Consider the following 25,470-nt stretch of genomic DNA (forward strand, 5'->3'; position numbering starts at 1 on the left):
CTAAACAAAACAAAACAAAACTGCTTCCTCCTGATGTGCCTGTGCCCTTTTTATTGATCTTTGTCCTTGCTGTACATCTTTTAAACAGTTTTCTTAAATCCAATCCAAAACCAGATTTAATCTACCCAAATATAAACATTGTACTTGTTTATCAGCCCCATAGCTATGTATTGCACCTCTGCTCTGTATCCAGCATAACAAAGATACATGATATATGCATAACCATAGGTGATGGTTATATACACCCCTAGAAGTGTGTGATAAATCTGGTTTACACTTATATTATTTCATAGAATCATAGAATATTTATCTCAAAATGTTACAGAATTATCTAGTTAAATAATGAAGACAGAATTATCAAGGGGGGAGCATCTTAGTCTTAATTTCATTCAATGATGGGGGAAAATCAGAACCATCTGCCACATTACACAGATTACATGAAGATTACGGCGCTGCTCAAAAATATGTACTTTCCGCTCATATTTCTAAAGCAGCATGTCATTTGGCATTACATAAACGGCTGACAACAGCAGTAATCTCCAGAGAATCATTGAGTGAGCTGAGTGGCACCTTAACATCTTGCTGCTGCCAAATTATGTAAATTTGCACATTATTTTAACATTTAAAGTACTGTACATCCAATAAGAGTAAGTACAAAATTCTGCACCTTTGTCCATATACTACAGAGAATTAGCATGAACAGACCTGCAGAGGTTTGAGAAGGAAGAACCGTGGCATGCATCTTTCCTTTATGCTTTGAAATTATTATTTAAGAGCACACTGACAAACAATTGTTTTCCTCTCTCAGAATTAATAAATCCACGAATGACACAAAATTCAGAGGCATAAGACTGAGGAAGCCCCTGAATTAATAAAAGAACTGAGTAGAAGTTTGAGAATGTTAAAGAAGCACACACCCGCAGTAGGTTAAGTTAGCTTCAATACAGTTAATGTCTAGAAGCTTACTCATAATAGTTGAAGCTTACAGCAATTCTTCCACAGTGCTTCAGAAAATCAGTCAACTCCTGCTATGGAAATAGCTCCATGTCACCTTACTGAATTTTTGTACAGGGTGCAGGTCAAGGTCTATCTTCTTTAGAGTGACGTAAGAGGGTCAAAATACAATTTCTTCCATGTGAGGTTTTGAAAGGGAGTCCATTCTTTCCCTCAGCCGAAGTATTACCCTAACACCTGTAGATTTTCTGAAATGTCTAACCCTATTTTGAACCGTACTAAGTTTCTCAATGACAACATGTTAAAAACAGCCTTCACTTATCTGTATACCTGTATCAAAAATATACAATTGTAACAAGATTACAATTTAAAAGAAATCACTGTATTTGTAAAGAAAGAAGAAAAACATTCTGCTGTGTGGTGTCCACCATTTGTTAAGGCTATTTCTCATTTTATATTACAGTTACCAGATCCCAACAAGGAAAACCCTCCTGTTTCTTTAAAACAATCTCATAGTTCAAAGGAAGACCTCTCATGCTCTTATCCCATCAATCAGCCTTCCCTCCAGGACCTTTCATGTAATTTGATTCTGTGCAAAACATAGAACTATTTCTCTTTCCTGAAATGAACAACAAAGTGTTGTCTCTAAGCACTTTCTAGGTCCATCAACACAATTCTATCTAATACCTCTGCCAGAAGTTGACTATAGAGTTGTGTTGGAAGACCTACAAATGCCTAGAGAAGTGTCCAAATCTTTAGATCTCTATGGTCAATGTCTGGTGGAAGCATCATGGCTAGAGGATCTAGAAAATGCCCAGAAAGAACATATTTCCACCTAGTGTGGAATCATACTAGAGGACCAATAAAATGCCTAAAAAGAACAAACCTTTCCCCCAAATTTGAAAGTGAACCCATATCATATGAACTTTTACGTAATACTGTATGTAAAAGTGCTATTGTTGTTGTTGTATGCCTTTCAAGTCTTTTCCAACTTATTGCGACCCCAAGGTAAACCTATCATGGGGTTTTCTGGGGCTGAGAGGGTGTGCCTTGCCCAAGCTCACCCAGTGGGTTTCCATGGCCAAGTGGGAGTCCTAGTTCTACGCTCAAACCACTATGCTATGCTGATGTATTTATTACAAGTTGGGTATTCCTTATTTGGAATTCTGAAGTCTGAAATACTACAAAATCATCCACATGGGTAGCTGAGATAATGATAGTTTTGCTTTCTGATGGTTCAGTGTACAGTGGCCCCTTCCCATATGCGGGGATGCATTCTGGATCCCCCCCCCCCATGTATGGGAAAAAACATGTATGCTTAAGCACTATTGAAACTAATGGTTATGCGCAGTGTGAGCGCACGTGCATGCCATTCTGTTCCACCAGGCTTGCTGTATGCGTATGCAAAAAGCAACGTATCGAAAGCCCATGTATGGCATGGGCAGATTGTATATCAACTTTGTTTGATGCACAAAATTATTAAAAATATTGTGTAAAATTACTTTTTCAGAAAAGCACAGCTTTTGGATTCTATTATGTAGCAATATTTGAAAATAAAAATGCCAAAGGATTGTTTTGTTCTTTTTTTTGGTAAGAGATTAAAAGTATTTTGCTTAAAAATGTTAAGGACTTAACAAAAAGATTTGTTTACACTTTGGTCTGGCTCAATGATCCCTATAAAATGCTTGATCATTTAGAGCTGCAAATAGGAAGAATGTCTTTCCAAAAGAACTTGTAACTGGCTGAAATGGAAATTCTATCTCTGCAGTCATCAATTCTTCACACATACAAACCAATGAATTACAAAACATGCACATGCAAACCAGTCACTCACTATCTTTCATGTTCATTAAGGGAGAGGGGGAATTCTGCAACACCGTTCTCATTAATCCTTACCTACCACAGTGAGTTTTTATCCCTAACTTCTCTATACAGTCAATAAGCAGTTTAGAGCAACCAGTCTTAGGAAAAATATGAAACCATTTATGGAACTGTTCTGGATAGAAACAGATATTAATTCTTGAATGTACAGTTGTGAATCTGCCAAAGGAGGTAACTTTCCCTCTGTTTATTTGTTTAGGGATATTTTTAATTGTTTCCATCCGAAAACAACAAGATGATGATGATGATCATCAACACCACCATCATCTACATCCTGACTTTCTCCCAATAACAGGATTCAGTATAACAACATATTTAAAACAACACAAATGTAAAGACTATGTAAAGACTATACGAAAACATTAATACAAGTATAAATACAAGATTTAAAAAGCAATTAAACCATTTATAAAGTTAAAACATTTGACATTAAAATATTACAATTCATTAGAAGACTATATACAACCTTAAAACTGTATTGCACTACATTAAAGCTTAACCTTAAGTCAGTTTTTGAAAGCATGATGGCATAAAAGGTTTTGACTTGCTAAAGGGAGGACAGCAAGGATGGGGCCATCCTGGTGTTCCTAGGGAAGGAGTGCTGAAGTCTGGGCACAGCCACTATGAAGGCCTTCTTCCCTGTGTCCACCAAACAAGAGTGAGAAGGTGGTGGGAAAGAGAGAAAGGCCTCTCCAGATGATCCTACATCAACATGGTTGACTTGAAATACACAGAGAACCCTTCCAATAGCTGAATGTTGGAGTTACAGAGCACGGAGGGGTGTTCAGGCATACATAAATTAAGCGTGAGAGCAGAAACAGTATTTAACTTTTTGTGAATGACCCTACTTTCCAGCCCTGAAAATGTTCTCCAGGTGTGTTCCAGGTGCCATACTTTTTATTTTTATGCCAATTTTCAACCAATTTCCCCTGACCAATAAAAGCAAAGAGCAAGCCCTGAAAGATGAGAGATTGTAAATTGACAGTGGCAGCCAAGCCATTGTCCACCTAGCCAGCATTTAATCCAGGTTGATGCCTGGAATTCTATTCTTATTAGCAGCAATTATATTCTTTCATTTCAAAGCCAATATCACTGTGGTACACTGTCAGTTTTCATCTTACACTGGAAAAAGCCTGAGAGCATTCTCTGACTGTGAAAGAAGCAATTTTAATTACCTTGGCTGGGAAGATAACAATACCTTACAGAGCTGACCCCTGGTTATCCAGATTTCAACCAATTCCTTTGAACCTCAGCTTTGATCAAAGGAAGCAACCCCACTTTATTGATGAAAGTCTCCTATGACCAGCAGTTTAGATGATTTCTTTACATAAATTCAAGCAGCATGAGCATTATATACTTTTGTGATGTGGCAAATTTCAGAGTAGCATACCAAGTATTTTAAAGTACCACTTTTGAGGCAAAAAAATAAAATAAAAATATAGTCAGTCCTCCTTATCCACAGATTTTTAAATCCATGGATTCAAGCATCCATGTGCTTGAAAATATTCAGAAAAAGCATAAACAACCAATATTTAGACAGCCAATATTATTTGCTCTATCTAGGTTGGAAAGCACATAGAAAAACATTTTACTTTTGTATGATGATTTTTATTTAATAAAGTTTGATTTAAAAAAAATATTCAAAAAAAGCATAAATTCCAAAGAGCAAACCTTGATTTTCCATTTTATATAAGGGACGCCATTTTGTTATGCCATTGGATTGAATGGGATTTGAGCATCCATGGATTTTGTTATCCATAGGGAGTCCTGGAACCAAACCCCAGCAGATAACAAGGTCCCACTGTAGTGGTGTGGGGCATCTGGAAGGTTGAGGGCCACAGAAAGCCTTGCCCACTCCTGGTTTAAATAAACTGCCATTGAAATCCAAGCCTGAGAAAGGCCACACAATAATTACATTGACCTAGAAGCATACCAAAGCTGAGTGTGAGACACAGACAGACAGATAGGTGAGGAGTATAAGTCAAATAAGTAAACACTTGAAGGCACAAATATTAGTTCCAATTACAGCACACTTGATGGATCAATGGGACTTATATGTTTACTTATCAGGTTTCCATTGATACAATGGACCTACTCTAGTTGGGGGTAATAACTGGATTGAGACCCAACTGTTAAAGGAATTTTTATCCAAGGAGCTGTCACAATATCCTTTCATTTCAGTGCAATATAGAGATTGAAAAAAGGCACTACACGACCAGCATAATCCATATGCTAGATAGCTGAAAAGCTTTGGAAAGCTTGCATAAAACTTTTCATGAGATATATATATATTTCCAGGAACTTATGTTCTAAATACAGTGGGCCCTCTTCATACACGGGGGATCCATTCCAGACCCCCGCCCCCTGCATATGAGGAAAAATGTGTACGCTCAAACCCCATTTGTTTTAATGGGGGAACGCTCCTGCATGCGGTGTGGCACCCTTGTGCCTCCCGCAGCTTAACTTTCCATGTAAGGTTAAAACCGTAGATGGTGTACTCACGTATGACGCGGGTGCACTGTATAACAGTTTTTAAATTGCTACTTGAACTATTGAGTATCTCACACTGCCACAAAAAGGTAAATTTTGTTGTCAGAAAAGTCTTTGTCTTCTTTAATTAGTAAACTGGCTGTTATAACATTAGGCCACAACTGTACACAATTTATGCAGAGTGGGAGATTTCATGAAGTCAGCAACCACTGAAATAAGTGGCATCTACACATGAGCACCATTGTTGTGCAGCTGCTGTTCCTTTTAATGAAGCTTATACAGGATGTCTCGGTGATTAATTCTGACTTTAACAGACCTAATCATGTGGAAGTGAGTGCAACACAAGTAAGAAATTATTGGAAGGATTTTAAATATCACCTGTCAGCTATAAATATAATCATAACTGGATTTCATTCCTACCAGATCGGGTAAATACTCAAATGAACATTTCACACTTTTTCTAATACTGCTGTATCTCCTGCAGAAGATGCTACAAATTAAACCCATTTGCATTGTCTCTTTCAACCTGTAAAATCTGAAACTAGAAACAATGACACTATGTAGAATGGAAAACAACATGAAAAAACAATATAGAGAAAGAATGACATTTTAATATACACAATACAGATGATCTGTTTCTGCTGTTGTAGTGAACTCTTAAGTACAAAGAGGTCTAAGAAGTTCTTACTGAACTAGCTCATGAACCAACATATGGTGGGAGGGAGAGGATCATTTTTGAACTACAGTTCAGCAGGTGGACAGGAGGTATCCTTAGAATTTTTTAGTCAGCTGGTGAATGCTACCATGACCCACCTCAAAACAGCTACACAGAAGGATATACAGGAGAATGATGGGCCGAAACAGACAGCCTGTTTGCCAGCTTGGAGCTGGCCTGGGAGTATGGTGTTTATATGCCACTTGCCCCAGAGTTGGCTCTTCCAGGGCTTTTTTTTGCCCCCAAAAGGAGTGGATTGTATCTGCTCCTTTTTGGGGCAGAATCTGGTTGGATTGAGGCCGGGCATCTGTTTGCCCCAGCCCCAATCCAGCCTAAAAGGGACGGCTCTAAAATGGCCTTCTGGCACGTCTGTTTTGCCCTGAAGTTAGTGCAAACACATTTGTTAAATACAGTTTTATCCTGTAATTCCTGCAGTGGTATTTTTTTGGTCTCATGCTTGGAATTTCAAATAGCTACATTGCTACTCAGGTGTAGATGTATCTTTAAAGTCTCTGTTACAGTAGCCCTTTAGTTAAAAACTAAACTAAACACTAAACATGGTGTTTCAACACCTTAAAGCCATACATCCTTTATGTTATTTTGTCATTTCCTGCAGCCACATTTATTTCTACCATATATTCTTCTGTAAGAGTCATTCACTTTGACTTAGTTTTCATGAATGCCAAACAAAATGATAGACCTATTTCTCAAATCTACTGCTTCTGACTGCGGGCAGGAACTTGCATGATTGAATTCTCCTCCATACAACATTCTGTCCATATAGAAAATTGGATGTCAGGGTCTTATCCTCATTACTCAAGTTTTTCATGGGCAGTTTTTCTGGTTTTGTTTTGGTGCAGAGGACAGTTTCATAAGAACCTGGCTGAACCATTGCTTCTTCTATGCCCTTGTATAAAAACAATCCCTTTGACTGAGTACTGATATAGAAATGTACTTGCTATTGCTATACAGTATTATACTCATGTTATTACTGTGAACCAGAACAGTGTACTTTGCTTTAAAAGCAGCATGGAGATGCATTTTAAAATATATGATTAAGAGCATAAGAAAAGTCATGGCAGATCAAACCAAAGGCCTATCTAGTTCAGCATTCACCTCATATAGCAAGCAATCAGATTTCTATGGTATGCTCTCAAGGAGGGCACGAGTCCATTTGAATGCCACATCTCTTGTCTTCCAGCAACTGAAATATGGATACATACTACTTGTGGCAACAAAGCCAGTGTAGTGTAATGGTTGGAGTGTTGGACTTGTACTCTGGGGGACGAGGGTTTCAGTCATGAAAATCTACTAAGTCACCCTAGGCACATTACATTCTCTCAGCCTAAGAGACTGACTAAATATCTTCTGAACACACCTTGAAAAGAAAACTCTATCACAAAGTTGCCATAAATTAGAGATGACTTGAAGGCACATAACAACCTTGTACACTGCATCTGGCACAATAAGTGATGTATAGCCATCTGTGAGGTAGCCCCCTGATGTCCCTAATGTTCAAGAGTCTATATAATCCCTCCTTTAAAGCTGTCCAGGTTGGCAGCCATCATCTCGTCTTGGGGCAGTGAACACTGTTTAAATATGTGCTGTGTGAATTAATACTTCTTTTTATTTGTCTGTAATCTTCCCCATTTAGCTTTAGTGAATGAACCTGGGTTTTAATATGGAAAAGGGAGAAAAGTTTGTCCCCCAAATTGCTATTCTTGGTCTTTTGCTGCCATCCCAGATCTCACCAATGAACAGCTAAAGTTCGGAATTTTGTTGTAATTGTTGTCATTTTGCATCATTTTACATCTGCTTACACTGAATCTTGCCATTATAATATCCATTCCCTTAGTCTGAAGACATCCATTTACAATCTCATTTCCCTACTCTTGACCCGAAATATTGTTTCATCAGCAAACACAGTTCCCTTACTACTCATCCCTAATTCAAGATAAACACATTAAAAAGCATTGATTCCAATTATAAACTCCTGAGGGATTCCACTGCTCACTTTTTTTCATTGTAGAAACTGACTCCTTCTCTCAGCTTCTTAACTAGTTGTTAAGCCATAAAAGTACTTACCGTATCTTATGGTATAAAGACTAAGATTGCTCAGGTGTATTTGGTGAGGAATTTCATTAACCACCTTTTGGATATCTAACTATGCTGCATTCGCACTGCAGAAGTAATCCAGTTTGACACCACTTTAACTGCCAAGGTTCAATGCTTTGGAATCCTGGGATTTGTAGCTTGTTGTAGCACCAGAGCTGTCTGACAGAGTAGGCTAAATATCTCACAAAACTACAATTCCCAATATTCCATAGCACTGAGCCATGGCAGTTAAAATGTGACAAACTAGATTATTTCTGCAGTTTAGATGCAGTCTATGTTTCTTGGTTCATTACTGCCCGTGTGTTTACCAACATTATAAAAGAAATCTGAAAAGTTAATGAGACTGAAGCCATGCTGATCACGACCCCCCAGTAGAACATACCCTTCTCCATGCTTGTTTTTTCTGGTATTTACAACCACACTTATGGATTTTTAACCCATCGTTACAGATCTGTAAGGGATCTGAACTCAATAAGACTACATAGTTTTTCTGTAAAACTATGTAAAAGCTACTCCAGTCTATCTTAAGAGACAGCTGCTGAACCAGACAATGGAGGTTGGTTCAGATTCTGATCAGAGTGCGAGGATAATGATATTTCTACCCCCCTCCTGCCAATAAACATGGCTGTAATAATCATAAACAGGGCCCCAATGCAAGGTCCTATCACAGCCTTGCTCACCATTGTAGAGGGGAAGGAAATACTATCCTCCTTCTGTCCTGATTGGAAATTGAATGGATCTTTGCCCAAGATAGCAGCTGGCTCTTAAGATGACCTTTGGGAGATTGGACCAGGAGACCTTCTTGGTCACGCAGATGTAACTAAGTGGCCAATCTAGGATACTGGAGATCATCATTAATAGCAATTTCTAGCAATTTTTGGTAATAAATTTAAGCTAATTGACTAGCCATTTCCCAGATGTCCCCTTGATTTTTTTAAAAACTGGGATTACACAGGCTATTCTCCAGTTATCTAAGGATAGTACCTATTGATGGGTGTGATATCAATCAGTTAAGCAAGGAAAATTTTGAGGTAAAACCTGTTCTTTGTTGACAGCACTAAAGAGGAATTACAAAGTGACCAGGAAAGGGCATTCTGTTTATTTCAACAATGATTTAAAATATTCAAAAAGTAATGGACTTGTATTGAGCTGGAAGAAATATTTACCTCCAGCTTAAAAACCATCTTGCCCAAAACTAAATGTTCAATGACAAATACAGCAGTAGCAAGATTCTATAGTCTGGGATGGACTATATATAAGCATGGCACACTCATGCTCTTCAACACAAGCACACTATAAAGAGCAGAGCTTACATTTTAAGTGCAGAACAGACTGACCTTCACAGCTAAGTGGGGAAAAAGTAAGATAACTAGGTTCTACTATAAGTGCCAACACATGGAACAACTTGTACTGTATTACTGTTTACTTGCTGAGGACACTCAGTTCACTTTGATTATTTGTATTGCTTATCAGCCTGGTGCGAAGAGAGAACTTAAATCTTTGTGTTCCCAATACCATTAGGCATTATAAGAGAAGGACTAATATATTTAAATAAGTTAAGCAATTTTTGTTTATTTTTCAATATCCCTCAGCAATACCTTTTTCAAACACTAGTTTTAACCTCAGTTTTCAAAAGGGAACCTACTGTCCATTGAAAAAACAAATTCTGACTTTTTTCCACAGGCCTCTTTTTTCCCTCTCCATCTTCCCCCTCCAGTAAAGAAAGAAAGAAAGAAAAACCCAAAACATATTCAGATGCTATCAGTGAAAGCCATCTAGCTGTGAGTCATAATAATAATCATATAATAATAATAATATTCTGCCTCTCCAATCAGATCGAAGCGGCTAACAATGATAAAGCAGCATTAAAATACAGTAAAACATCATAACCCATAAACCCTCCCATCCACAATAAAAATACATTTTAATTATAAACTAAGCAGGGACAATTTAAGGGCAATTGATGGGAGGCCACTGAGAGGCTAGTCTGAGAAAGCCTGCCAGAAGAGATACGTCTTGACCACTTTTTTAAAGCAGTCAAGACTGACAATATGTTGGATCTCCTCTGGCAGGCTACTCCATAACTTGGGAGCGGCAGAAGAAAAGGCCCTAGTTTTTGCTGGATGCAGTAAGTTTTTACCAGAGGACCTAAGTGTGCAGGGCAGATTGTATGGGAGAAGGCGATCTCGTAAGTAAGCTGGGCCCAAGCCATGAAGGGCTTTAAAGGTTATAACCAATACCTCATACTGTGTCCCGAAGCTAACAGGCAGACAGTGTAGAGATTTTAACATAGGTGTTATGCGATCACCCCTAGATCTCCTGGTGACCAATCTGGCTGCCATATTTAGAATTAATTGAAGTTTCTGGACTAGGTGCAAGGGCAGCCCTATGTAGAGTGTGTTGCAGAAATCAAGTCGTGAGGTTACCAGTGCGTGCACCACAGTTTTTAGGTCTTCAAGTTACAGGAAGGGGCGCAGTTGACATATCAACTGAAGCTGATAACAGGCACTCCTCGCCGTCACATCTATCTCAGCTGACAGCTGGAGCAAGAGATCCAGGAGCACCCCCAAGCTGTGAATACAGTCCTTTAGGGGAAATGTAACCCCATCCAGGACTGGTTGACAAATCTCGATATCCTGGTTATGGCCTCTAACAGTGAGCACCTCCCTTTTATCAGAATTCAGTTTCAGTCTGTTTTTCCTCATCCACCCCGTTACCCAAGTTCATTAGATTAAAGGTGTAAACAAGAGCAAAAAGGGTAAACTAGGTTAAGGATTAGACTTTCATGGAATTTTCTACATATCTAAATCTACACTATTATGTGTGAGGTCAGAGGCAAATAATTCCAAATATCTAAAATAAGAACTTTGGGAAAATAATCAGAAGACAACAAGAGCCAATTGCACTATAGAAACAACAGATGACTCATTTCAAATTAGGTCTGCACCCAAAACCAGGGAGTGGGGCTCCAAAAGGGATTTTGGAGCCCACTCCCTTCCAAGTGCTTTCCCTTCCTGTTGAGCTCTATTACAAAGGGCAGGCTTAGTCACAATAAATGTATTTGTGAAACAGACTACATCACAGAAAGGTAAGAAACGAGAGGTGGCAAATATGCAGCCCAAACAAGCTTGCTCCATCCTCAATGTGACATCCCTTCAAATATTTAAACAGGACTATCATATCACCTCTTAGCCTTCTTTTCTCCAGGATAAACATACTCAGCTCCCTGTCTCTTCTCATATGGATTCATGGTTTCCAGACCCTTCACCATTTTAGTCGCCCTCCTTTAGACAGACATGCTCCAGTTTCTTAACATCCTTTTTGAATTGTGGTGACTAGAATTTGGCACAGTATTCCAGGTGAGGCCTGACCAAGGCAGAATAGAGTGGCACAATGCTGAGAAGATGGAGCTTGTCCAGAGGAGGACAACCAAAATTATGATGGGTCTGGAAGCCCACAAGCCCTATAAGGAATGGTATGAGGTCCATATTTAAATATTTGAAGGGATGTCATGTTGAGGATAGAGCAAGCTTGTTTTCTGCTGCTCCAGAGAATAGGACAGAGAGCAGTGGATTCAAACTACAGGAAAAGAGATTCCACCTCAACATTAGGAAGGTCTGTTTGGCAGTACTGTAGAAGATGCTTTTGCCTCAGAGGGTGGTGGAGTCTCCTTCTTTGGAGGGTTTTAAACAGAGGCTGTATGGCCATCTGTCCCAGGGAGGGCTTGGATTGTATATTCCAGCATGGCCATTGGAGTCTTTTCCAAGTCTATAATTCTATGATTCTATTTACAGATTCTGGAATAAAGTTCTTGCTGCTCGAAATACTGAAGGAATCAATGGGATCTGTATCAGTGCTTTGGTTTACCAAGCGTCTGTTGATTTCTGCTATAGTTAGTATTATCTACTAGTTAGGATTAACAAGTTTAAAATCCTTTCTCGATTTGTAGTATGTGAATTTCAACTTCAAAATAATAAGGCACCATTAGAAGTAGCTGATGAATCATAGAATAATATTTTATACTGTTCTACCACTACAGAAGCAATGGGATGGGTGAATTTCCAAATGTAACTGGATCCTGTTCTTTCCATGTCAGGTTAAGATATCTTACACAAACCACAGCAAACTAAGTGGCTTCTGCTGTGTAAATATTCGAATACAGTGGTCCCTCCACATTCACTGGGGTAGGGGTGAAGAACCCCTGTGAAAATGGAAAAACCACAAATAACAAAACACTATTATTTTTACCTAAGAGAACACCTCTCTAGGAATCTCCAGTTCCTCCAGTGAAACTCTTTGGTCAACATCTGTCAGACATTGACCGAGAGATTCTTAGAGAGAACATACTAATCAAAACTGTGAATAATCAAATCCGTAACAGTCAAAGCCGCAAATGTGGAGGGCCAACTGTACTTCTGATGCACAATATTTCCAATGGAACTTTTAGGTACAGTGGTCCCTTGGCTTACACGGGGATCTGTTCCGGACCCCTCCCCCCGTGAGCCAAAAACTGCATAAGCTCGAGTCCCATTGGATTGAATGGAGCTCTTGCTCGCGTTGCGGGAGAGCGCGCATGCCATTCACTCTCATGCCGTGCGGCTTCCGTGTATTGGGCACCTGCCTATAGCGTGGGCACACTGTACATATACTTAGTTCTCAGTGCTTTCAACACTTGAAGTGCTGGCAAAAAAGGACTGTTCTTCCTTGTATGTAATATAGGTGGCCCTCCTTATCCACAGATTCTTTATCTACTTGCATTTAATGGGAGTTCAGTATTCATGGATTACCAAACCCCAATGGATACCAAGGGCCCACTGTGATGTAGGAGGCTGCAACCATAATGATCTAGTTACCTTCCATCTAACTTGGTGGACATTCTCTCCCCTGCCCCCACATTTGTGTATTTTCTATATACTGCTAGTACGTTTACCCTGATGAGGGTAACTATGGACTGTTTCTGCTCAAGTCACCTATGATACTCACAGATGGGGCAGGAGTGGTTTTGACATTTTTATTTTTCATGTTTTTACTACTAGATTAGTCCCCCTCTGGTCCTCTGTTAGCTGTTAAATACTACATAGTTCAATAAACAGAGCCTCTTGTTCAAGCTTGTCCCTTCATTTTGAAGAATGGCATTTCTTGTTCGTATTTATTTGATATTGCTGTCCACATTAGTGGGAAAACTGCAGTTTACAAGATATTGTTGGACTGAATCTCCACAAGTCCCAGCCAGAATATTTAATAGTGAGGAATATTGAGAATTACAGTTCAGTATGGGCTGGAGAACACCACCTTCCTTGCCCATGTTGTACAGGATGACAGCTCAGTTTTGTGGGTATCTATGGAATTACTGGGTTTGATCCTTCTTCCCCACCAAGCCCTTTCCTTCTGGTCATTCAGCAAGGCCCTTATGGCACGAATTACAAATCCCCTCTCACTTGTTAAATTTAGCAAGTGAGACAAAGTGCTGCCCTATTCCCTTCATTTATGTACCCTTTCCTTGACCAATAATCCATTTGTGTATCCAGTTGAAAGGCTGGGGGAAGTGGCATGTTTCATGTAAGGGAGTCATTCATCCAGGATGGAGCAATCATAATTCACTTCTTCACAGCCAAATAGGGCAATGACCCCATAGGGCTGCAGAGAAATCAGATCTTTGTATTCACAAACCACTGGTAAAGTGAAGTGTCTTGGACCTAAGTTTATGTTTAGAGTCTGTGTTGCTGGCATTAATACAAAGTGAGTGTTAGGAGGTATCTAGAAACAGCAGGTAACATGAAAGTGAAAACACTGGCTCTCTGGAAAGCCTAGGAGATTCTCCTTTATGAACCACTATGGGATCAGATCTGTGTGTTCCCTTCAGGGAACATCTCCACACGAGTTGACAAAGTCTCTTTGAAGGTGGTTCTTCACTGATCTCTCTCTCTAGCTATACTACATCTCTTCAACAAAAAACGTTCCACTCTACTGAATAGAGGTAGGAGAGAAATTGCCCACCTTAAAGAACAGTGCCATACTTTTGTTATTGTTAGTTTTCACAGTTGACAATCAAATTTTGCTGACAATCAAATTTTGCTGCCAGAGTCCAATGTTGAGGGGGTAGCAGTGTCACACTGCCACTCCAAAAACAACAGCAGCAGCCTAGGCTCTAGCAGCAAAACAAGCACCAACATGCGGGATCTGTTGCAAAATAAATTTGTTACTTGCAGCTGCTTGGCTTGTTACTAAACACTAAAATACCCTACTTTAAAGATAAGTTAGATATGATTGATAGTGCTCTTAAAAAAAGCTAACACCTAATCAGAGACTTGTTGGAAAACAAGACAGTTTCACTGACGTGTGGCATTTGTTTCTTGTGTATATGAACAACTATTCTTCATTGTAGGGCCATCAATCATACAACTGAAGTTCTGAAAGAATACTTTTTAAAATCTATCTGGATATGCACTTTGGAGATGCACCTTTTAAAAAACAATCCTTATTGCGTCAGATGACATCTCTACAACTAAGACACACTATCCTTTGCAATTCACCAAGTGTTTAGTTTTCACTTTCTCTCACTTTTTGTCTCTTTATATTCTTTGCATATTTTGCACAGCACTATTTAAAAATATATATTTAAAACAACAACAAAGTGCTGGTGCAGTAGCAGAGACAGTGAGCAATAAATCAGGCAATCCTTTATTTCAATCTCAGCTCTGCTGTAAGCATGCTGGGCTGCTTCAGGAATCTCCCACATCCCCCATGAAAACATCTCTTGGTGCTTCAGTCTCCCATCTATAATGTGAGAAATAAAAGCTGATAATCACCTACCTTACAGGATGGTTGTAACATTAGTGACAAGAAAATAAGCGTCAAATTATTTTATGTTCAGAGAAAGAGAGTTCTGCCTTAAACTGAGATCAAATACTTGAATTAAACATGACATTATTGCAAGGCCTTATCCAGCCAAATATCTAGCAGAAGTCTTATAATCAACCATTCACACAAGCAAGATCAGATCCTGTCTTAGAAAGATTTGTATCTCCCGTCTTTTACTTTTGGTAGTAAAGATGCTTAAAATGAGAAACTGTGGCCAGGTTGGATCTTCAGGCTAAATTATGATTCAGCATGACCTGAAAGGGGTTAACTGACCTTCTCATTGAATTAGTACTTCTAGGAAGTTTTTGGGATAAATTGGTTAACTATGAAATATAGCTTGAAAGCCAATCCTGCCTAGAATACGCTTGAATTAGCAGATAAGGAATATTCAAATGCTGTTAAAAAGAGCCTCCAAAATATTACATTAATTAAAAATCTTACATATGCATATAAAAAATGCAGGAAATAGAGTTCTTCTAGTCAGTTTCATTTCCATGCCATGGACTCTTGCATGCTGCCCTTTTTACTAAGAAGCTAACCACAACTAGGTAAACAGAAAGTAAAAAAAGCAGATTCTAACAGCTCGCAGAGTACTGGGAAATAACCAAATTTTGTGGGAAACATGCCCTCTATCCCCCAGCATTTATAGTCATGCCCTGACAAATGACTGTTGTTTAATGTGGCCATCTCTTGCAAATGTATGAACTAAAAAGAATCCCAAAACCTGGTTCTTTTAATACATGACTATCCACAAGTTTCAAAGCTATTTGGTTATACATGCTTTTCATGAAGGTTTCAGTGAATGATCCATGATAAATATGCTTTGTTCTTTAAGATCAAAAGAACTAACCCATTCTCATTTATTTTTTACTAAAATAAATTGTATGAAATATATGTGCTCACGGAAAACACCTTCATAAAACTGGACTCGGGTATATTCTTGTATATTGGGACTATTCATTTATAATCACAGTATATTGGGACTGTTCATTTATAATGCACAGGCTCTATAATATGGCTATGAAATGCATGCAACGTGAGACATTTCCATAAAATTTTTCCTTGCTCTTCTGTACTGTTTATGCCTGAAATTCTCCACCAGTGGTGCTACCTCTTTCTTTCCCTTTAACACTCTCCTCAAAACCCAATTTCTTCATTAAGCTTTTGGCTTACTCTTCATTTTTAGTTAAAATGTAATATATGTTAAGGTCAACAGTTACATTTACTGACAAAAATTCCTGATTTCTCTCTCACTCTCTTTGCCTCCCATCTTACCTTTTGTTCCCATAAGTTTAGAGAGTAAAACATGAGAAGCAGGTTAATTTTTAAAATATTTTTGCTTATATTTCTCTGTGCCATTACACATTAACAGTTATTCTATTAATAGTGTTACTCTTGGACGCGTGGAAAAACAGTTTTTAAAATGTGCCCATTCCTTGCTGGTGTAGCACATATCTTTCTCTCATAAACATAAACTCCTCATTCATACGTCCCAAAATCTCTCTTTCTCTCTCATATACTGTACAGGCTCTTCTTTCTCACTGCTCAAAACCCCACAGGGAGTAAATGCTGAACTGGTATTCAAGAGACCTGTGTTCAAATTTCTACTCACAATGAAGCTTATTGTTGGCCAATTATTCTCTCAGCTGAAAATACTGCAGGAGTGGGTTTACAAGCCCAAAGTTATTTTTTGTACATTTCCATGGCGGAGCAGGGATTCAGACTCTGGTTTCCTAGAGACCTAGTCAAGGATTGGCTGAAGCTCATCTTTGCTATGCTAAACGAGAGGTAGGCAACATGCAGCCTGTATACTACACATTGACCTCCTGAAAGATGCTCACTCCTGAGCTAGGAAGGATGCATCTAAAAGTAACCTGAAGCAGAAATCATGTTGCTAATATACCCAGAAATTCAACCCACTGTATCTACCTCATACATCAATTGTTGTTGTTAACTGCCCTCGAGTCAACCCTGACCGATGGCGACTACGTGGTTAAGACATCTCCAAGTTCCATATCCTTCACTGTTCTGCTTTGGTCCTGTAGATTCAGGCCCACACATTGAGTCTATCCATCTGGCATGAGGTTTTCCTCTTTCTACTACCTTCTATCTTTCCCAGCATTACTGTCTTTTCTAATGAGTTGTGCCTTCTCATGTTGTGGCCAAAGTACAACAGCTTCAGTTTGATCATTTTGACCTCCAGGGAGATTTCAGGCTTGATCTGTCCAAGGACCCATTTGTTTGACTTATTGGCTGGCCATGGTATTCCCAGCACTCTTTTCCAGAATCACATTTCAAATGTGTTGATTTTCCTTTTATCCGCCTTCACTATCCACCTCTCACATTCATACACGGTGATGGGGAATACAACAGCTTAGATCATTCTAACCTTAGTGCTTAGCTGTATACCTTTACACTTTAAGATCTTATCCAGTTCTTTCATAGCTGCTCTTCCCATTCATAGTCTTCTTCTGATTTCTTGGCTGCAGTCTCCGTTCTGATCAATGTTTGATCCAAGGTACACTAAATCTTTAACTACTTCCCTTTTCTCATTGTTTAGTCATTATTTTTGGTTTCAGCAGTAAGCCCGCCTTTGCACTTTCTGTTTTGACTGTCCTTAGGATTTGTTCCAAGTCTATCATGTTTTCTGCTAGTAGTATGGTGTCATCTGTATATCTTAGATTGTTGATGATCCTTCCTCCTGTCTTCACTCCTCCTTCTTCTGAGCTTAAACCTGCTCTTTGTATGATATGTTCTGCGCACAAGTTGAACAAGACATACCATGACCCATTATCTAAGCAGGGTTTTACTTTGGAAGAAAATGTCTAGAAAATAACATAACTACAGTGGAAACAATGCATGCACAAATATGCATTACTTTACTACTGTGGAAATTTAATCACTGAGGACATTCTATCTCAGACTGAACAAAGGAAAGCAAACAATTCTGGCATAGTTAGAATCACAGTCACAGCAATCTTATTTGTTTAAGAATGAAATTACCTATGAAGCCACTTATATTGCTTTGCTAAATTAACTGATGCCAATATTTCCTAGGGTGCAGAAGCAGAGCCTAATGAAACATTCAATAATTAAAGAGAATTGTTCCCTATTTGTCCTTCAAGTTTATCTACTGTGTTACCATTCTAGTTGTTGACTGACAAATCAGCTGAAACTTTATGCCTCACTCATGCATACAACCCTGGAGACCCAATCTCACAATTATGATCACTTTAATCGAAATAGCTCAGAATATTCCACCCTCATGTCACAATTTGTGACAACGAATGATCTTGCAGAATGATATATTGTCCTCTCGGGAATTCCTAATCTAAGGTTTTAATTAAAGTTCTTCATCTTAATAAATATGACATGGCCGAGCAACAGCAGAGCACATAAGACTGTCAATCAAAACCATAGTTAGGCATTTATGAATTAAAGAAACCAAGCTAAGAGCTACAGTACTTGATTACACAAAATAACTCTATGAGATAAGTTATACTTTTTTTACTAGAAATACGATGAATTGAAAGCCTATAAAATACTATTTAAAGATTATTTTTTCTTATTTTTTTAAAAATAAGAATCATATATGACATAATATTTTTTAATTTCTATGTATGGTTGTGAAAGCTTGACAGTAAAGGAAGCTGACAAGTGGAAGATCAGTTTATTTTAATTGTGATGCTGGAGGAGAGTGCTGCGAATCATGGACTGCCAAAAAGACAAATAAATGAGTCCTAGAGCAAATGAAACTTACACTCTCACCTGAAGTTAGCATGAGTAAACTTAATCATACTTTGGACACATCATGAGATAACATGAACCACCAGAAAAGAAAAGAGAAATGTTTGGTCACACTATCTCAGTCTCAGAAGATGGCAATGGCAAACTCCCTCTGAAGAAACTTCCTAGGAAAACCCTATGACAGGTTCCTTTTTGGGTCCCCTTTGGTTAAAAATGACTTGGAGGCAAACAACAACAATAGTGGAAGGCAGTAAGAAAAAGGAAAATCACATTACAGGTAACGTTACACTTAGTTAAGGAAGCCATAATGAGAATCTATTATGACTTTCCAAAGTATAGTACTTCTAGCTACAAATATTACAATATATTCATTAACCATCTGTTGTAAATTCTGAGAGACAGCAACCCGGCCCCCAGCTCAAAAAGGTTGCCTACCCCTGTTGTATACCTTCAAGTCATTTCTGACCCATGAAGACCCTGAATGAACCTATCACAGGTTTTTGTGGCAAGATTTGTTCAGAGGGGATTTCACCATGGCTTCCTTTAGGGTGAGTTAGTATAACTAGCCCAAGATCATCCAGTGGGCCTCTACAGTTGAGGGGGATTTGAACCCTTGTCTCCAGAGTGACTGTCCAACACTCAAATCACTACACTATTCTGGCTCTCTCCAGATCAATACACCTCAAAAATGATAAGCTAGAAAAAATGAAGAGACAACTAAATTCAAGGTGCTGGAACAATCTGATGCAAGGAAAGATTACAATGCTTGGGGCTTTTCAGTTCAGAAAGGATGCAAGTAACGGAGAACATGACAAAGGCTTAGAAAATTACACATGGTAAGACGTTTGATAAAAATGATCCCCACTCCTCAATGAAAGAAGAATCTAAATAGTAGGATTTCAGGACAGCCCCAAAAGTACTTTTTCACATAGTGCCGTGACTTATTCAGCAATGGAATTTTTGACACAAATTTCAAAGACTTTAAAAAGAAATTACAGAAGGGTGTCATGAAGAAAAGGAAGATATTTCACAATATAAGTTGCTGTAGAGTAACAGTGACAGAGGGTTATTGCTTTTGGATTTTCTCAGACAATTGGTTACCCCATTTCTTATGTTAACCAGTTTCTTATGTTTTACCTAATATAGGTCTGTTTCCATATCATTTTATAAATATATAATAAATGCAGGTATCAGCTTAACCAGAATTTATTTCCAGGATATGGTGTCTGTAAAATCTTTATCAAGGTTGCTAAAATTTCACTGCTTTACACATACAATGACCACTAGGCATGTGGCCAAAATTTGGAACTTTGTTCTTTTCCAATCCCATAATTTTTACCATCCAACCTAAAGAAGTGTTCTTGAGAACTCAGAAGCTGTGACATTTCAGTGATCCTAAACAATTTTTTTATAGAACACAGAACTGTGTTTCCATGCATGGCTCATACTGCTTTTTTTTTATAACAAAATATAGCATTTGTGATTGACAGGACAATCTGTCTTAGAAGAACTAAACCTCCAACAAATATTGCAGGTCATGGTTTAAATAATATTAATAAGCTTATAAGATAGAAGGTTTTTTTGAGATTCTTTTATAACAGTTTTGCTTAGCTCCAACTTCAATCTTGTAGTTACAAGAATAAAAACCCATGGTGATTCCAACTCTTGTTATATTATTTTAACTCGACTTTTCAGATGGTGTTCTTAATGCCAATCGGAATGCCAGACAAACTGAATTACAAAGACAGTGTAACATTATATTGTTGTTAACTGCCTTCAAGCTGACTCCAACTTATGGTAACCCACTCCTAGGACCTTCATGGCAAGATTTATTCAGAGGTTTGTTGTTCTCTTCCTCTTAGACTGAGAGTGTGACTTGCCCAAGTTCACTGGGTGGGTTTCTATGGATGTTTGGAGATTCAGAACATGGTCTCTCAAAGTCCCAGTCCAACCTCCCAACCACTACACCATACTAGCCCTTGCATATGTAATGTCCTGTACTGCTTATGTAACAATTGATCTAAGTACTGGCACAAAAACTCTGTCAATTTAGTAGTGAACCCTTTTCTACCTTTAAAAAACCCCTGTATATCACAACGCTAAAGGCCCAAACTTGCAAATGAATTAGGTACAGAAGATAGTTCTTCTGCCCACCAACTAGGCTCAAAATTAGTGTCTGTCTACTCTTCTGTTCTGTTCATTTCCTGCTTTGTTGGAGAACTCAGAGTGACCACTGACAAAGACAAGAGTACTGAGGAATAAAATTATCCCAATATCTAAGAGCTTTGAGTTTTTAAATGGAGCACTCTCTGAATTGATTTTCCCCTCTGTTCTCAACCAGTAAATGTCAATTTATAAAGCTGAGTGTGTGCAAGCAACATGACTAAATGCAAGCAACATGACTACTGCACCATACAGACACTTATATTTACTGGCAGGGTACCTCAACAGATCACCAGCTGTTCTGGGAACAAACTAGGGTGGGGGGTTATCTTCATACTTCAGTTGTTTTTCTTATGAAGACACATGGCTGGCCACTAGAGGAAAGAAGATGCTGGACCAGACCCTTGGTCAGATCCAGCAGGATTCTCATTTTAGGCCAGGTATGGGGAATGTGTGGCCCTCTACAGATATTGTTGGACTGCAGCTTCTATCAGTACTAACCAGCATAAACAATGTTGAACTATGGAGTTTGCAATCTGAAGATATCTGGAAGGCCACATGTTCCTAATCCTTGCTTCAATTAAGCCTTTGTTGAGAAGAAGAATTAAGCCTATTTAAAAAAATATTTTATAACATGCAATCTGCTTTTATGTTCTTCAGCTTATGATTTTCATATGTAAAACTTCGGATGCTACAATTCAGATGTGAGAGAAAGGATACTATAGTTTGTTCACAACATTTTCTTTTCACACTTATTATTTTATAATTCTTATTTTATTATGATTTTAAAGTTTTTTTTAAAAAAAATGGAAATAGTACAGAAATTATCTAAAATATTTTTCCACTCTGTTCCTATCGGAGTAATCAGAATATAATTAATATGGTTCTAGCATAATGAGTCATGAACAAACTAACTAATCAGTTCCACTTTAATTCTACTGAAGAACTGAATACAGGCATACATAAGTTAACAAAGCTCCTGGCAAAGAAACTCTTTTTATGAAGTCTTTTTACAATTGTTCAGCCCATTCTTTCTTGTCCTCTGTCTAGCTGGAGGATTTTTTAGCAGCACCCACATTGGAATGATGGTGAAGGAGGGTTACAGAAATATAGACTCTTGGTGCTGAATTGCAGCAGCATGTGTGCAGCAGGCAATACAATAAAGCTTTAGCTAGGAAAGAATGGGATTCAACTCTAGCAGATCCTACTGTTGCTGCTGTATGTGCCTGCCTCAACAAGCAAACAAAAACAGGAGCAGTCCTCTTAGTGAGCATGTGTGAACAGCAAAACAGTGAGAAAAGGGGACAGCAGATTAGCCTGCTTTATCAGCTACCCCAACAAATTAAAAAACAAAGCAAAATACCCCATTTGTAAATTTAGGCCAGCAAAATGGAAATCATAACAAAAGTGGAGGCTGGTGAAAGAAACAATCATTCCAGGATAGATTTTAGAAGAAGCTTTCAAGTAGTTTCTAGAAGGTTCATATGTTTTTGTTTACTTATGCAAGGATTACCTGACCTGGCTGTTTCAGCTCATATTTGAATACTGTTAATTTTTTATAAAGCATTTGCTGAAACATCTTGATATCCCTTCTTCATTCTGATGTAGGAACCAACCCCTGTTCTTTCCATGTTATTTCTGTCTCTGGTACCAACTTTTCTGTCAAAGAATGCACAGGAAAACATCTACTTCATTAACTAAGATATACCTGTACATAACAGTTGGTCTCTTCTCATGTGCAGATGGTTTCTGCTCAGACTCCAGGTGAAATAACTAAGACACTTATAAACTGATTTAATTCCTTTCTTTCCTGCATATTTCTGTTAAAGCAGGGTGAGCACATGTCAGGATTTGGGGACTCCCAGGATACCCTAGAGAGATGCAACCTCCATTGTAACCTGATCACATAAAAAAATCCAAATAATTTTTGTTTCTAAATGTCTCCAATGTCCTCTAGGGATGCATGCCTTTTTTCTCTCGACCATTTTACACTCAGGGGAGGCCTTTTTACAAGAAGTTATGTCCTGTTGGCAAAAAAGGCATCTCCTGGGTGTAAAATGGTCCAAAGAGGGCAAAAAAAGTTGTATGATTCTTCCCTATGCCAATTGGGGGATATCTGGTGCAAAACATACAAGAAGCTACATGCAGCTCACAGACCACCCTACACCCATTCCTACAGTCAAGTATATTCTATGAAATATCTAATAAGTTGTGTGTTCATAACAGAACTATTTCAGATGAATTAAGATGTCTATCTCTCTTTCTCTGCAGAATTGGCTGTTTCTGGGATACATTCTCAATGTCCTAATATAACAGGCATGGAGCTATCCAACTAACTTCCTTCCCCACAGACATCAGCTTTCCATATTGAGCCAGCTGATGTGGCTCCTACTACTATTCAAGAGACATAAGAAGGCCAAAATAAACAAATAGGAAAACACATGGCCACCCTGACTAAATCATTCCCCATGATTTCCTCTACTCCACTCCAGGTTTTGCCCACATCCATATTCCAATTCAGTCCAGATTTCTTATCAGGAATTGTGAAATACTCACAGATCAGCCATCGGAGAACAGAAATGACTGTGGTTTAACTAAAGACCGCTGTCACTCTTGTTCATTAAACTTGATGAATTTCACAAGCCAGCGCTTAGCTAGAACAGAGTAAGCTTATCTCTCATTTATAAGATATGATGGGTGTGCCTTCACCTGGTGCCGGTTTCCCAGTCCTGTTCATCCTTATCTTTCTCCTCTTTGGCATCTGCAGCATGCGGGTGTTTCTGCACAATTCTCATTCCACCAGCCTTGACTGTGATAAAAAAAATAAGAAAGGAGGAGACTGACAGTTATGGTGGGTGGTGATAAGCAAAACATATTAAAACAAAAAGCACATGAAACTTTAGAAATGAATGCTGTGCCATTTGGTAAATTAATCTGAGAAGATCTGCAGAACTGTCATTGGAGTTGGGGTACACTTTTCTGATTATCTAAATATACCAGACTTTGGAATGAACATTGCCCCAACAACGCTTCATTGTTCAATTGTGTGCATCGTATACAGAAGCAAAACTAAAATTGTCACTGTGCTCTTTGAGAATATAAAATAAATGCAACGATGGCTTTTCATTTCCTAGAAGAGGCATACTAACAGCAAGAGCATGTGATGGCCCAGTCCCTATGGATAATTGCATAGCCCCAAACCTTTTAGATGCACTGCTGAAGCTAATGCAAAGCTTACTATAAAGAGTACCAAAACGAAAAAGATTTCCCGTATAGCCTTGCTATTATCTCACTCTCTTTCTTCACAGTTCTCAAAAATTGAATTCAGAGTTTTGGCTCTATTCAGCTTCACTCCCACTGAGTCAAATTGCTACAATGAGTTTAACAGAAAAATGCAGTGGTAACCCAGTTTAAGAGTAATCAAATTCTTAAAGCTGTTTCTGGGGATACTGCTTCCTTGGGAATCAAATGAAAATGCTTAAAATCCATATCAGAAACACTGTTTTTCCACCAAGAGTGTAAATTGTATTTAGCTGGCAATGATGTCACTGGGATGTAGAAAGACAGACTTCCAAACGTTTAAACTCCAGGTTGCGAGGGACAATCTTATTAATAAGTGCAGTGGAAATTGACATGAGTCGCCATGAGTCAGGGATGACTAGAAGGCAGTTAACAACAATAAGAAATACAGTTTGGGGGCAGAGAGATATTCACATTTCCCCCATTTTCACAGAGGCCCTGTGTCCCTGACTATTTCACAGACTTTACGTAAGAACACAGATGTTTAATAGGTGTAAATCACCCTGTGCATGAGAAAAAACTTTCTGGTCACCACCTACTGAATTTTAGTTTTAAGTACTGCATTGGTTGTCAATATACCTCTGGTCTGAATTCAAGGTGCTGGTGACAACATTTAAAGCCCTGAATGGCTTGCAAACATGATGCATGTAGAAGCACATCTCTCTGTATATGCCTGCCTGAGAACGGAGGTCTGTTGGAGGGGCTTTCAAAAAAATGGGCTTTTCTGGGGGGGGGGGATTTCATTCAAATTGCACATATTACAGTTTACATTATTTTAACTTGTTTTAACGCTCTTGTTTTAGGTCAGGGGTAGGCAATTTTTTGAGCCGGGGCCGGGTTGCTGTCCCTCAGACAACTGGGGGGCCGAAGCCAAAAATAAATAGTTAATTTTTTTATAAACAATTAAATATATAAATAAACCAGGACAGTGTAGGACAAAATTTTCAATGGAAGACACTTTTTTTTTTTTAAAAAATGGAGGACACGTGAAAAATTTGCTGTTTTTTAAAAAATGTTAATATAATGCATGTTTCTGAGGCTTCTATCGACGATTGCCCCCCAAAGCCCCGTGGCAATCAGTGGAGGACCGGGTGGGGCCAGTCCCAAGGCCTCGCCGGGCCGCATCCGGCCCGCAGGCCGCAGGTTGCCTCCCCGTTTTGGTATTAACTGGTTTAATATGCTTTTAGTCTTTTGAAATTATCTATATCATTTTATACTGTTCTTAACTGATTCTACTGTGTATT

General features: G+C 38.5%; 1 protein-coding gene across 1 annotated transcript in view; it reads right to left on the reverse strand.

Annotated features, from left to right (window-relative positions):
- LOC121928367 (death associated protein) overlaps positions 1-25,470 on the reverse strand; it is a 55,134-nt gene that overhangs the window by 19,365 nt on the left and 10,299 nt on the right. The window contains exon 2 of the mRNA XM_042462959.1: positions 23,636-23,735. Within this exon, the coding sequence (XP_042318893.1) occupies positions 23,636-23,735 (100 nt within the window). The remainder of the gene's footprint in view (positions 1-23,635; positions 23,736-25,470) is intronic.

Source organism: Sceloporus undulatus, chromosome 4 (genome assembly GCF_019175285.1).
Source record: "Sceloporus undulatus isolate JIND9_A2432 ecotype Alabama chromosome 4, SceUnd_v1.1, whole genome shotgun sequence".
Taxonomy (NCBI): Eukaryota; Metazoa; Chordata; class Lepidosauria; order Squamata; family Phrynosomatidae; genus Sceloporus; species Sceloporus undulatus.